The sequence below is a fragment of the Odontomachus brunneus genome, unplaced genomic scaffold (genome assembly GCF_010583005.1).
Source record: "Odontomachus brunneus isolate Ranch 3 - 2012 unplaced genomic scaffold, Obru_v1 Obru_scaffold_027, whole genome shotgun sequence".
Classification (NCBI taxonomy): Eukaryota; Metazoa; Arthropoda; class Insecta; order Hymenoptera; family Formicidae; genus Odontomachus; species Odontomachus brunneus.
This window is the reverse complement of record NW_022639477.1, coordinates 283,493-295,365: the sequence shown is the minus strand read 5'-3', so window position 1 is coordinate 295,365 and position 11,873 is coordinate 283,493. Positions and strand designations below refer to the sequence as shown.

At 38.1% G+C, this 11,873-nt stretch overlaps 5 protein-coding genes across 7 annotated transcripts; 2 read left to right on the top strand and 3 right to left on the bottom strand.

The window, feature by feature from the left end:
- Positions 1-7: 7 nt before the first annotated feature.
- Positions 8-1,135, bottom strand: LOC116842840. Its single transcript, XM_032812589.1, has 4 exons — positions 952-1,135; positions 602-823; positions 305-511; positions 8-232 (listed from the first exon to the last, which is right to left on the bottom strand). Exons 1-4 carry the CDS (start codon positions 1,094-1,096, stop codon positions 72-74), a joined length of 735 nt encoding a protein of 244 aa, XP_032668480.1. The 5' UTR covers positions 1,097-1,135; the 3' UTR covers positions 8-71.
- On the bottom strand, positions 1,089-2,943 carry LOC116842839. 2 transcript variants are annotated; one of them, XM_032812588.1, is made up of 4 exons: positions 2,604-2,942; positions 1,986-2,488; positions 1,750-1,902; positions 1,089-1,233 (listed from the first exon to the last, which is right to left on the bottom strand). In XM_032812588.1, exons 1-4 carry the CDS (start codon positions 2,762-2,764, stop codon positions 1,217-1,219), a joined length of 834 nt encoding a protein of 277 aa, XP_032668479.1. In that variant the 5' UTR covers positions 2,765-2,942; the 3' UTR covers positions 1,089-1,216. The 2 variants fall into 2 exon arrangements, with proteins under 2 accessions (XP_032668479.1, XP_032668478.1); XM_032812587.1 differs by lacking the exon at positions 1,089-1,233 and adding an exon at positions 1,533-1,682 and having other exon boundaries at positions 2,604-2,943.
- Positions 2,944-3,880: 937 nt separating this feature from the next.
- On the top strand, positions 3,881-5,438 carry LOC116842845. Its single transcript, XM_032812595.1, has 5 exons — positions 3,881-3,896; positions 4,264-4,453; positions 4,551-4,634; positions 4,863-4,996; positions 5,084-5,438. Exons 2-5 carry the CDS (start codon positions 4,430-4,432, stop codon positions 5,361-5,363), a joined length of 522 nt encoding a protein of 173 aa, XP_032668486.1. The 5' UTR covers positions 3,881-3,896; positions 4,264-4,429; the 3' UTR covers positions 5,364-5,438.
- On the bottom strand, positions 5,422-11,690 carry LOC116842826 (WD repeat-containing and planar cell polarity effector protein fritz). Its single transcript, XM_032812554.1, has 15 exons — positions 11,539-11,690; positions 11,310-11,439; positions 11,071-11,248; positions 10,813-11,006; positions 10,625-10,725; positions 9,546-9,660; positions 9,231-9,440; positions 8,987-9,150; positions 8,803-8,907; positions 8,530-8,738; positions 8,322-8,445; positions 8,089-8,258; positions 6,255-8,017; positions 5,745-5,868; positions 5,422-5,642 (listed from the first exon to the last, which is right to left on the bottom strand). Exons 1-15 carry the CDS (start codon positions 11,619-11,621, stop codon positions 5,557-5,559), a joined length of 3,756 nt encoding a protein of 1,251 aa, XP_032668445.1. The 5' UTR covers positions 11,622-11,690; the 3' UTR covers positions 5,422-5,556.
- Positions 9,260-10,636, top strand: LOC116842843 (protein Flattop). Of its 2 annotated transcripts, XM_032812592.1 has the most exons (3): positions 9,260-9,410; positions 9,800-10,050; positions 10,197-10,636. In XM_032812592.1, the coding sequence occupies exons 2-3, from the start codon at positions 9,856-9,858 to the stop codon at positions 10,593-10,595; spliced, it is 594 nt and encodes a 197-aa protein (XP_032668483.1). In that variant the 5' UTR covers positions 9,260-9,410; positions 9,800-9,855; the 3' UTR covers positions 10,596-10,636. The 2 variants fall into 2 exon arrangements, with proteins under 2 accessions (XP_032668483.1, XP_032668484.1); XM_032812593.1 differs by lacking the exon at positions 9,260-9,410 and having other exon boundaries at positions 9,587-10,050.
- Positions 11,691-11,873: the final 183 nt, after the last annotated feature.

Here is an 11,873-nt window from a genome sequence, read left to right as displayed (position 1 = left end):
AATGTTGTTTCTGATAAAATATGTACTTTGAAAGATTACACCATCGTCGCTAATCATAGCTTGGAATCGTTCTACAATTTTTTTCTCGTTTTCATATAATGTTCTAAATATATATTTCGCACCTGACATAAAAACAATGTGATGTTTGACACTTTGGAATATTCAGGCAGATCTGTGATGGAGCTTAGCTGATTGAGATATTCTTTCTTTATCTTGGGCTCAGTTTGTTCAACTGAAACAATATGATTGTAACATTTATATCATTAGCTATATCTCTTATATTACAATTTCTAATATTGCATACTTTTCCAGTGATCTTGGCTGCACGATAATTGCACAAAATACATATCCTGTTTGTCTTTGTTGTAAGTAAAGAAGGAAAATTTTATATTTTGACAGCCTTTCTCCTCCTGAAGACTTATATGTATATCCAAGTTCACTTTGTAAATGTTACACGCACGCCTAATAGCGTCCCATTGCAAAATCTTCTTCTTTTTCCTCTCATCTACTTCTGAAATTACATTCAAGCAACGATAACGATAAGAACAGACTCAATCAAAAAATAAAGAGCATAAGGAGTTTGATTCAGGTATGCACTTACCTATCTCCAAGTCCATTATCTCTAACATCAAAGCTTCCCATTCAGCTTTAGTCTTATCTGATTCACTCTTTAAATTCTCTTGTAACTTTGTGGAATTAAACATCTTTTTATCTACTATCTTTTGTTCTAACACAACACTGTCTATATTAGACTTAACTGTATGGATTTCTTGTTGCAGCTCCGATATCTTTTCTGTGTTGACAGATTTCTTCTTGGTGTCATCTGCAAAATAAAACCCGAAACTAATATTATCATCATTCGTGCCAACAGGATATGTCTTTACACAAGCCTGCTTGTGTTAAAACACAAAAATGTCGGATTACTTGAGCTAGAAAATCCAAAACACTTACCTGCCTCAAGCAACAACCTTTCCTCGTTCTTAGCAATAACGTGCGATCGAAATTTTTGACATGAGGATATCCACTCCTGCAGAACTGTGCTCTTATCATTCTCTAGCACTTCCAGTATGCTGCATTTGAGTACCTCGATATCCATTGCACTCGCGAGCAAAGAAATTCAAGTAAAACGTCTGTGACACACTTGCAACCAGCTCAACCTGTCCTGTGTTGCCTCCAAATCCGTTTGCATTATTTCAAACGAACAGTAACGGCAACATCACGCCGCGAATGTTACTAAATTCAGATTCATATTCGATCAGCGGAAAAATACGCATCAGCGGGAACGCAGTCGCCCTCTTCTGTCGATAAACATTCTCATAAGAATGCTTACCGACACCTGCATATACCATAGACTTTCTACTGAAAAACTTCCCGTCACGAACAGAAATGATTTTACATGATAAAAATATGTTGACAATCTTTTACATGGTGCTGCGATATGATTAATCATATTACGCAATCGTAATATAAAATATTAAAACTTGAACAAGATACTGGTAACATTTGTAACTTGAATTGAAATGAAATATTATTCGATCTACGATCGTTTTTGTTTCTTATTTTCTCTTATGTTTTCTCCGATATTCTCGTCATTTTTCCACTTGAGACGTCCATTACAATATTGCCTATTTCCACAGGATGAAAGGAGGGGATTTGCTTGGAGGATGTAGGAAAATTGTTTTCTACAACAAAAATGTTGTTGCTTAAAATATACTCGCAGCAATTACAGCGCGAGTTTGTCTTTCTCACCTGGCAACAATGCACTGGAAATATATTCACAACTCGATGCATCAGTCAGAGGGGATGAAGTAGTCTGAGTTATTTGAACTGGTAGAAGTTGTCGTGTTACCTTGTGAAAAAGTGACACATCTATCAAGTCCTCACCAGTAATCTCTGAATTATCTGTAAGTTATTAATAGTATTATGGAAATCAAGGACTAGATCTGGCAGTTAACACATGATTTCATCTTCTCCTAAGATTCAACCTTTGTTATAATTGCTTCCTGGTTGTTCTACAATTGTCCTACAACTGTGTAATATTTCCTCCTGACTTCCAGGAATATATAGTCCACATTTATCATAGAATTCCTTTTGCTTTATGTGATCATTTATGTGATACATCATAAATGAGTTGATATGTGTGGTGTATTTACACTTGTCGCATTCCAGCAAGTGGGACTGCTTCAGCTGCTGCTGTTGTTGTTGATTTCTAGTATGTGAGTATATTTCGGAATCAACTTTGCTTTGTTTGATGCAACTACTGATAATTTCTGTGGAGTTGCACTTTGTGATCTGTGGTGGTTGACTTGGTCTTGGTCTATCGCTATTGTCTAGAAGCTCACCCTTTTCCAGACAATATTTCCGCTCTAAAAATCTTAAAATGTAACTTCGTACGTTACGCGTTTCCACTTCTAGCCTGTCGAGAGTGTTAATATGATTGGCGCAACTACGGCAGATCACGTCGTCCTCAGATATCACAACCATATATCTGTGCGACAGAAAATAACGAAATAATTCGTCAACACTCGGTTATCTCGTACAAATATTCAAAAATAGTCTCTCGAAATGTTTATATATAAATTATTGATAAAACAATCCATAACCTTTCGCCGACTAACTCCCCGAGTTTTTCGATCACCCTCGATCGCGAACTTTGCGTTCTGCATGTAGCCAGATAATAATAGCGTCCCTGAATGTCAGTTTCGCAAACGAAACATCGTAGTTGCTCTTTTTTAATATTATTACTATTAATTATATTTTCCATAATCACGAAAGTACACTTCGACAAATGCTGAAAGTCGTACTGTTGTAATTGAAATTAATTAAGTTTGGACCACGCCAAAATGATTTGAGCCTGAGAGCGGTATTCGTTAGTTGGATTTTATATTTAAGTAGTCGTAGGCTAATATTATATATGTCGTACAAATATTGTCGGACGTGTCGATTAGTTAATGGACAGAATTTTCCTAAGATCCCTAACTTTTCTTCCATATACCCCAGAAATTCTCTATTCGACAGCCAATTAGTGTCCGACAAGCTTGTCGTACGATTTTGACTTGTTTTGTTGTAATTGATCAAGTTCCAATCTTCAATCCGCAATCCTCAGGCTCATATTCTGAATCCTCTTTTATCGATAAAAGTGCCTTGAATGTAACTTCTCAGCTAATCAGGTGGCTCCTAAACCTCTTTTAGAGGCACTTTTATAGATAAAAGAGAATTCAGAATATGGGGCTCAGTCTCCAGTCAATCTATAGTCAATCTACAGTCTAATATGAGTATTAAGTAGTTTACCAATGCTGCGTTCCAAAATTCTACTCAGTACATAGTACTGAGAGTAGAATACATTTAATTGACCAATCATGATAAAGAAATCCTAGTTATCTTTGTTTTTATTGGTCAATTAAATGCTACTACTCTACTCGTCGAGTAGAATTTTGGAACGCAGCCCAAGAAATTGGAACAATCCTTCCTCGAAGGGTGTGTTCAGATTCTCTACCCGGGTGTGCTCTAATACTAGAAGTGCTATAGTATATGTTACATATATTATAGTGTTTTTAGTAATAGAATGCACCCCCGGATGAGGAATCTGAACGCAGCTTATTATGTGGCTTTCGGTAATTTAATAGCGTGTTCGACTGGCCCTGGGTTATCGCTCCGAGAGCGATTAATGACGTCATAAGTCTCTACTATCCAATCATAAAGCTTATAAGTACTTGTTTGACCAATAAATGTAGGCTGAATAACCCAGAGTGGGTTAACCTAGAGCCAGTCGAACATGCTATAATACTTCAACGCCATTTACCAGACTGGAATAATCGGTTCTCAATTAACATGCTCCGATGTATATACAATCCACTTGACACTGTAAATGCTTCGATGTGCCATATAGACCAATTGTAATTGTCTTTACACGCTCCAAAGCATTTGTAGCTTCAAATGGATTCTAATAGATTCAACAGTGGATAGAATGTATTTTTCCCATATATTGAACATTGATAATATTTCAAATGAAATTTTGCACTAAAAATTTATTTGTATCGGAAATGTGATAAATATATTTTAAAAAGAAAGCTTTAAGCTTTTTATTCATTACTTAGCAAACGTCCGATTATTGATTCGTTCGCCAATTTATGAATAATGAAAGCAAAATGTCATTTTTAACATCGAATAACTCGGTTAAAAAGAATCTCACAGCTGATATTAAAGAAAAAGATTTAGGTTTTCAAACGTGATAAAGTATGTGATCTTTTATTTATACGGCAGAGCTTGAAAATTTTGCGGATGCTGACAGTAGATCTCAGTTCCTGAGGAACAATCAGCTGGTCAACTGTAACAAACTTTTATAGGAATCATTCTACAGTGTAATTTAAAACATACTTATGAATTAAAACCCATTTAGAAATCGTGAATCAATTTTACGTCACGAACAATGGCATTAAATCTAATTAAACAGGTAAGTGTTTCTATAATGTCATAATAAAGATATTATTTTTTAAATAAAAATAATGGAACATCATAATGGATCAAAGTAAATTCTTTTTTATTTGCAGATTACAGTACTTGCACAACGATCATTCGTAAGAAATAATTTATATGCAAGATTCTCCAAATTATACGAGCCGGATTATTTAGAGGTTAGACTTGCAGATAATTTTTAGAGTTATTTCAGATTTTGACTCATATAATAATAATAACAAACAAATAAATTACATCGATATATCTAATAATAAATAAATATAATTGATCATAATATTATAACATCTGTGCTTGGCCCTTCTTCATATTGACTTTAATTGGTCAAAATTTTTATTCTACTTACTTTAGATACATTTAACATTTCGTTGGCTTTTCGATTTTTGTAGACAGGAAAATCAAAGTTTCCACTATTTCCTATGTTAAATATACAAATCAAGAGTTATGACTATCCTGTACTCGAAAGTTACCAAAAATTCATATATAAATTGGCTGATACCGTACAGATTGACATTGATGACAGGTAATCTTAATCTAGCTCAAAGTAATGTTAATCTTTCATCCAGATTTTCTTCTCAATTGGATTCTCATATGATCCTCATTTTTCCAGTTGGGCATTACCACACGAGGAATTCAAGATACAAAGATATAAAACTAAAATGTCAGTGGTGGCAGCTGAATATAATCTCAAACTTTACCAAAGGAATATTCAAGTGTCAGAAATACCTGCTCTAAAGTATTCGATATTAATCAGAATATTGGAAGCCACTCTACCACAGGGTGTTTTTTTATGTGTAGACGCTTTTGATCCCATGCTAGAAAAGAAACGATACATCCCAGACAAACAACTGCTAGACTTGAAGTCTTCATTGGAAACATTACACAAATAGTTTAAGTATACTTTGTTACAATTGATAATGTACAAACTTAGGAATAAATGCGACCGAATTAATCGTTAAAAGAAATTCTTGTCTTTTTTTATTAATCTTGCAGAGATTATAAAATATGTGCAAAGGAGTTATAAAAATATCCGTACAAACTATTTTACGATGCAGTCTTATTGTGTCTCTTGACATCTTGGTGTTATAATAGACCAAAATGTACAACTTTGATCTTTGTACTGTCATCAGATTTCGGAGATTCCCTCATTTTCTCGTCCGTATCGTCCTCTGCAAAACATTAAGCCTTAATAACTAATGCGAATCATAATGTTTTTTAATATATCAGCACGATTTGATATATTAATACAAACGTCATAATTAAGCACTTACTAGACAACGATGGGAGATCTTTCAGGTAATCCTCATTACTCAGACCCAGTGGAAGACTTTCAGCCAATTCACGTTTATGATCTGTCAAATGCGTTTGTACAGGTGGTCGCTTTTGCCTGTGTACCTGACCATGTGAGAATATTAATAACATTAAAAATAATTTATACACAAATAACGAAATATGAAAGATATGAAAAATATATCAGGGATGCCACAAGGTACTCACATAATAAAGTAATCAAGTATCTATAAAATTCTTATTTTTGTCTGTTTTTACTTGAGCAATGTAGTATATAAACAGTATTTTCTTAGTGTGTTATTTGTGTTCTTAGTGTGTGTCATAGCATAAGGTATTCATTTTATCACATCATTTATTAAAAAAATGAAAGCTTTGTCTATAAACTTCTGAATATATTTCATTTTAAAATATTTGATTGCTTATATGTGAGAGTATAATTATAAGAGATAGAAGTTATATTTTCTTATCATCTCTATTCAATGATCACTTACCGCACTAGGAGGCACCAAGATATGAGTGACGGTATCTGAGAACTTCACTTTAGGTTTTTCATTAGAGCTCACTGGCGTGTTACAACTGAATGAAGGACACGCGGCGTAGATCTTCGCCATAGATGTGTTAATCACCGGCAAAGGCGGCACGTTGCAAGACATCTTGACCTCTTTACTCGCATTAATGCTCACGTTGCTTTGCGAGGATCTCGACAGATGCCTGCTCTCGAGCAGCCTACGTTGTACACTGTAGCTGGACTGTAAATTTTGCAGGGGATCGAACTTCCTGCTGCCGGCTGCGACTGTTTGCGGCGAACGTTGCGAGTCCGCATCGTCGCAGGTAGTGGCGCCGTGGTGAAAGGGCACGTAGTCTAGGTCGTAGTTGTATCTGTAGATTCTGGAAGGAATTTTCTGATTTTGCGGGATGTTGGTCGTGGAGTTTTGCCTTTGCAGAATGCGCGACGACAGCGGCATATGCGTCTTGTACGACGAAAACTTGTGAACCGAGTCGTCGATATCGCTCGTTAGACCTGGACTGCTCCTGGACAAGGGATAATTTTTCCTTGGCAGACCGTGCAGGTAATTCGTGCGAGAACTCGTCAGCGATGGTGGCGGTGGTGGAATGTTGAATACTGTCTCTTTCTTCTCGGCTATGGGATGTTGCAGTTTAACTGCTTGATTGTTACCGCTGTTGAATGCGTCGATATACGTGTCGTTTATGGACGCCACGTCGGCCTCAGGATAGTTGAATGAAGTAGACATCAGATTGTTGCAGGTACCATACAGAATAGACGACGACGACGAGGACGACGACTTGCTCGTAGTGAGAACTTCCGTGAGAGTCCTCGATGCCGTATTGTCCGACAACTCAGAGGAAGACTTCGCGTTCCGCGACATGGGACAAGTCGTCTCAGATTTGCTATTTGCCGTGAGCACGTTAAAAGGATTATTATGGGAAATGAGAGTACTCGGGACACGAGTGCTAAACGATGTGGACATGATGTTACTGTCAATGGTGTCCAAAGAACTCGATGGATATTCAGGTCGAGTGTCTTCGGACTCGTACACAGGCTTATTGAACGCAGTCGAGACGAAGCTGTCCCCTTGCGCGCAGGCAGTCACCATATTGGCAGAAGCGCCGTTGAAGGAATACGGTATTTCGTTGAGCAACGACGGCTTATCATACGAAGTCTCGCCGAAGGTTTCGGCGGGCTGATTGTCGACCGTCACCTCCGACTCGGTAAGAGATAGACTGCCGAACGACGTAGTCATCAAGTCGTCTGACGCATTGTTGAAGGCCGAAGAGCTGTCGATAATGTTTGTAGTGTTGGCGCTGCTGGAAAAGTTCGAATGTGTCTTATACAATGGCTTGTTGAAGGAAGTCGACGCGAGAAACGAACTCGAAATCGACATCGGCGACGAGTGATTGAACGCAGCTGTCGTTAAGATGCCACTGCTGGGAGCATCGAAGGACGCAGGCATCAGGTTGTAGTCGCTCTTGTTGCTGGACGGGATGTCGGTGTAGGGTGCGGGGAGACTATTCTCCAGATCGCGATGAGGATTAACAATAGGTAAAGGTGGAATTTGATTGCTGCCGACTTTTCTGTAATTGTGTCTCTTTGATTGTTTCAATCCTGCCCGTTCTTGCTTTCGAGAATCCCCGCTCTCTTCGCTATACGTTTCCTCTTCTTCCTCCTCCTCCTCGTCCTTCTCGTCGCTCGAATCAGAGCATAAGGAACACGATGCTCTTGAGCACGTCGAATCTACAGATATAGTTTGAGGTATACCATCGTTTTCAGACACTCTAATTAAGTATCTTTCCATCTGTACTTACGCGAGCTTCGACGGCTGTTCGATCTGCTTAAAATGTTCTCGGCTCTCTCCTTGGCAGCAATCGCCAGTTCCATATCGTTCAATGCCACGGCTGAGAAATGTATGTCCATGAAAAGATCGTGATCGTTCAGATCGATCGCCAGCCGGAAAGCCTTCTCAAACATCCTGCATCTACAACATTTTCATTCGTTCGAATAAATTTGACCTCTCGTCAAATCGGAATCACATGATTACCTCAGTAAACGATGGAAATATCGCCTCGTCAAGTCTCGCACCTCGTTCCCATACTCCTCCTCGACAGCTTGGCTTATTGGTCTAGCAGGCACGTGGAAACTGCCCAGCGCGTTTTGTATCAGACCTAATGGATAGATAGTTATTACTCTCGTCGTTTATTAACAAACTATTAAATCACGATCACTAGATGATAACAATTTCATCATACCGTCGTGGTTCGTTGTTAATGGTAACTTGAATAAATAATTTAAGATTTGATTAAGTGAGTGCATGCACGCGCGTGGATGCGTATCCCAGTTCATCGACAGCAGCAAGTAAGTCGCCTGTTTTATTTGACATCCGGACAAGTATCTTCGGACTAGTTCATCGCCGGTGAGACTGTCGCCTTCGATCACTTTGAGGACGCCGATCGGTCCTCTGTTAACGCATAACGAATCGTATGAAATTCGTACAATGCGCGCTCCGTGTCGCCGTTTCTTACCGTTCGAACAGCAACAGGAACAAAGAATTTCCATTGTTGTAGAAGCCGACGTAATTCGGGTCGTTCTTCTTGTTCCATTCCATATGTATCAAAGCAGGCTGATTCCTGTGTTGCAAAATTACTCAATTATACACGTGAATGTTATTAATACAGAAAGTAAGATTAATGATTTCGCTACTTATACCTGAAATACGGCGACAGGTCGAGAATGTTGGCGGGAGTCGCTTCGTCGCTCAGCGTCTGGCTTTTGATGCACTGCAGAGCGATGTTGAAATGTTGCAGCTGGCCTCTGTCATTGCCCAGCACGAATATCATGCCGTCGCTGTGCCAAGCGGCTAAAGTGGGTATCTTAAATGGCACGAAGGATTCGTCAATTGTCAGCTTGCAGTTATTCGGTCGCAAAATCACCGACGTCGTACTGAACTTACGAAGGCTGCTCTGGCGCTCGTGGTCATCGCCTTCGTCGGATCGTACATCGTGATGGTGCCGTCGATGCAACACAGTAACAATAATTCCTGGTTGGGCGAAAATTTCACGCAACTTGTGTGCGTCGGTAACGGCACGGAAATCACGGCGATTCTCTGTAATTTGTTCTGCTGGGAGACCTCGTAAGTACGCCATTCTACGGTGACTTCTCCCTATATCGGACATACGTATCCTTCATAGTGGTTTGAGCTCGTAACAAACATTTTATAATATATATGGTAGTGAGTGAGCAGCGATAACAACGATACGCCACTTACCTTTCTCGAAACTTTCTGTTCTACTGAATGAATAATATTGTCATCGCATGCATCAAACGTAATACACAAGGGATCAAACTCAGTGCGTATGTAACACAACGATTCTAATTTCGTTCTGAAAATTTAAATCACTAGATCGGCACAGTGCTCTGGCGCACGGGTGATCGATTAGTTGTTTACGTGACCATAGCAACGACCAGGAAGATATGTAACCGTATTCGGCACGTACCTTAGAGAGAATTATGTTATTATAGCAAGTGGAAAAGACTGAAATCTGTGCGTGTTAAAGTCATAAGAGAACCGCAAAAGGATGTCCCAGCATTGGCATGGCCATTGGACGGAAGAAACGTTCACTGCGAAAAGATTGCGAAATTGGGAAGTGTCTAAATGGTACCCTAGTTGGCCAGACAGACATTGTGGCGCTACAAAATTTATCACAAATGACAATGGACATATATTGGACAGCACTAGAAAAGCTAAATGCTCATCATGGGGAACATATAAGGTTTGCTTTAGTCGCCATTACAAACGCAATTACGCATGCATACAAGTTACTTTTTCTATCTTCAAGAAGCAGTCACTATTTTCTCTATTTAAGCTTTTCTACAAAATATATGAAAATTTTAATAATGAATATTATTATGATATTAGAGTACGTGGGATTTGCCAAAAAGGATTACTAGAAGCATAGCAGAAGAATTATCAGCAACACCTCAATACAAGAAAGAAATATGGGAATTGCATAAGAAGAAACATGAAGATCTGTGTAAAGAGATGAAGCAACCAAAGAAAAAGACAGAAATAAGAAAAGAAATCAAGTCAAAGACAGATAAGACAGTAAAGACAGATCAAACAGATAAGATACAAGAATTAAGACAACATTCAGATATAGATCAATATTCAGTACAACATTCAGATATAGATCAACATTCAGATGTAGATCAACATTCAGTACAACATTCAGATATAGATCAACATTCAAATCAACATTCAGATTTAGAACAAGATCCAGATTTTTGTATAAATGTTAAGAAGAATGAAGAAGATTAAAAGAACAAATTATATTTCTTAATTTATACCCTGTGAGGCGAAAGAGATGCATATTTGCACGATGATATTCTCTCATAGCAGGACTCCACGGATAAACTTCATTCATTGTGGATTTCCACCAAATTAATATCTGCAAAAACAGAATTGTTTTTAGAGACTAACTGGCAAATGAAACTTTTATTTATGATTTGTAAGAACTATTTAAGATATTATTTACCAGATCTTCTGACTTGTTCACTTGAACTTTCTTATCCAACTTACGTCCATTGGGTACAAACACATCTGTTGTGATCAATTTGGGTTCCAACTTACTAATACTGTCGAACACATGACTTTTTGGTTTTGTCAAATATACTACTGTGACTTCATTATCATTGTATGTACAAACTATGTGACTTTTAGTAATTATCACTGTAAATGAAGTAAAAATACATAATTTTTCATGGACAGCTTAATAAATAAAACGAAGGATTACCATCTGATGCATGTTCCGACAATTTTCCCACGAGATATTTGTCAAAATTAATTTTCTCTATGTCACCACTGAAGGGATAAATTTGTATGTGCACCAATAAACCATTGTTAAACATTATTTGTGCAATCCGGTCACTGTACCATTGACAATAAATTATAGAATTGTCTTTGAGCTGATCCTACAGATGAAATAAAATTACAAGATATCCCATAAAATTTGTTCAAAACAAGTTGTTGTACCTCCAAGTACTTCATATAATCCTTTAATCTGTTTCCCTTCTTGTTAACTGGCACATAAATCATATCGCGCTTTTCACAATAGGATCTCTTGCCTTCTTGATACGTGCCACTGATCCGTTTGTCATGATATCTGAAAGTATCAGAGTGATTAGACTTGCAGTACCATAACGGGATACATTTACAAAAAAGAACAAGAAGCTCGTTTATGTCAAACGACAAATTTCCTTACTTGAATCCACCGAAATCCGTATCTTTTATGTTTACATTATCGTCGAAAGTCCAGAGATTCAACTCTCCCATTAACGCAAACATTACGATAGTGATTTCGCACTGTTATTATCAAAAGTATACGATACACAAGCACACACTCACGTCCCTGTATACATAATAAACAACAACGTGCGCTAACGATAGGCTATGTTTGCTCCGTTTTAATTCTCTGTTTCCGCGCACGCGTTACGGCCGACAACGGAATCTCGAGAGCCTCCACTCGTGTCCCCCGCTTCTACCTGGTGCGCTGACACACGCCCGAGAACGATGAGGTTCGCCTTCATCGTTCTCTTA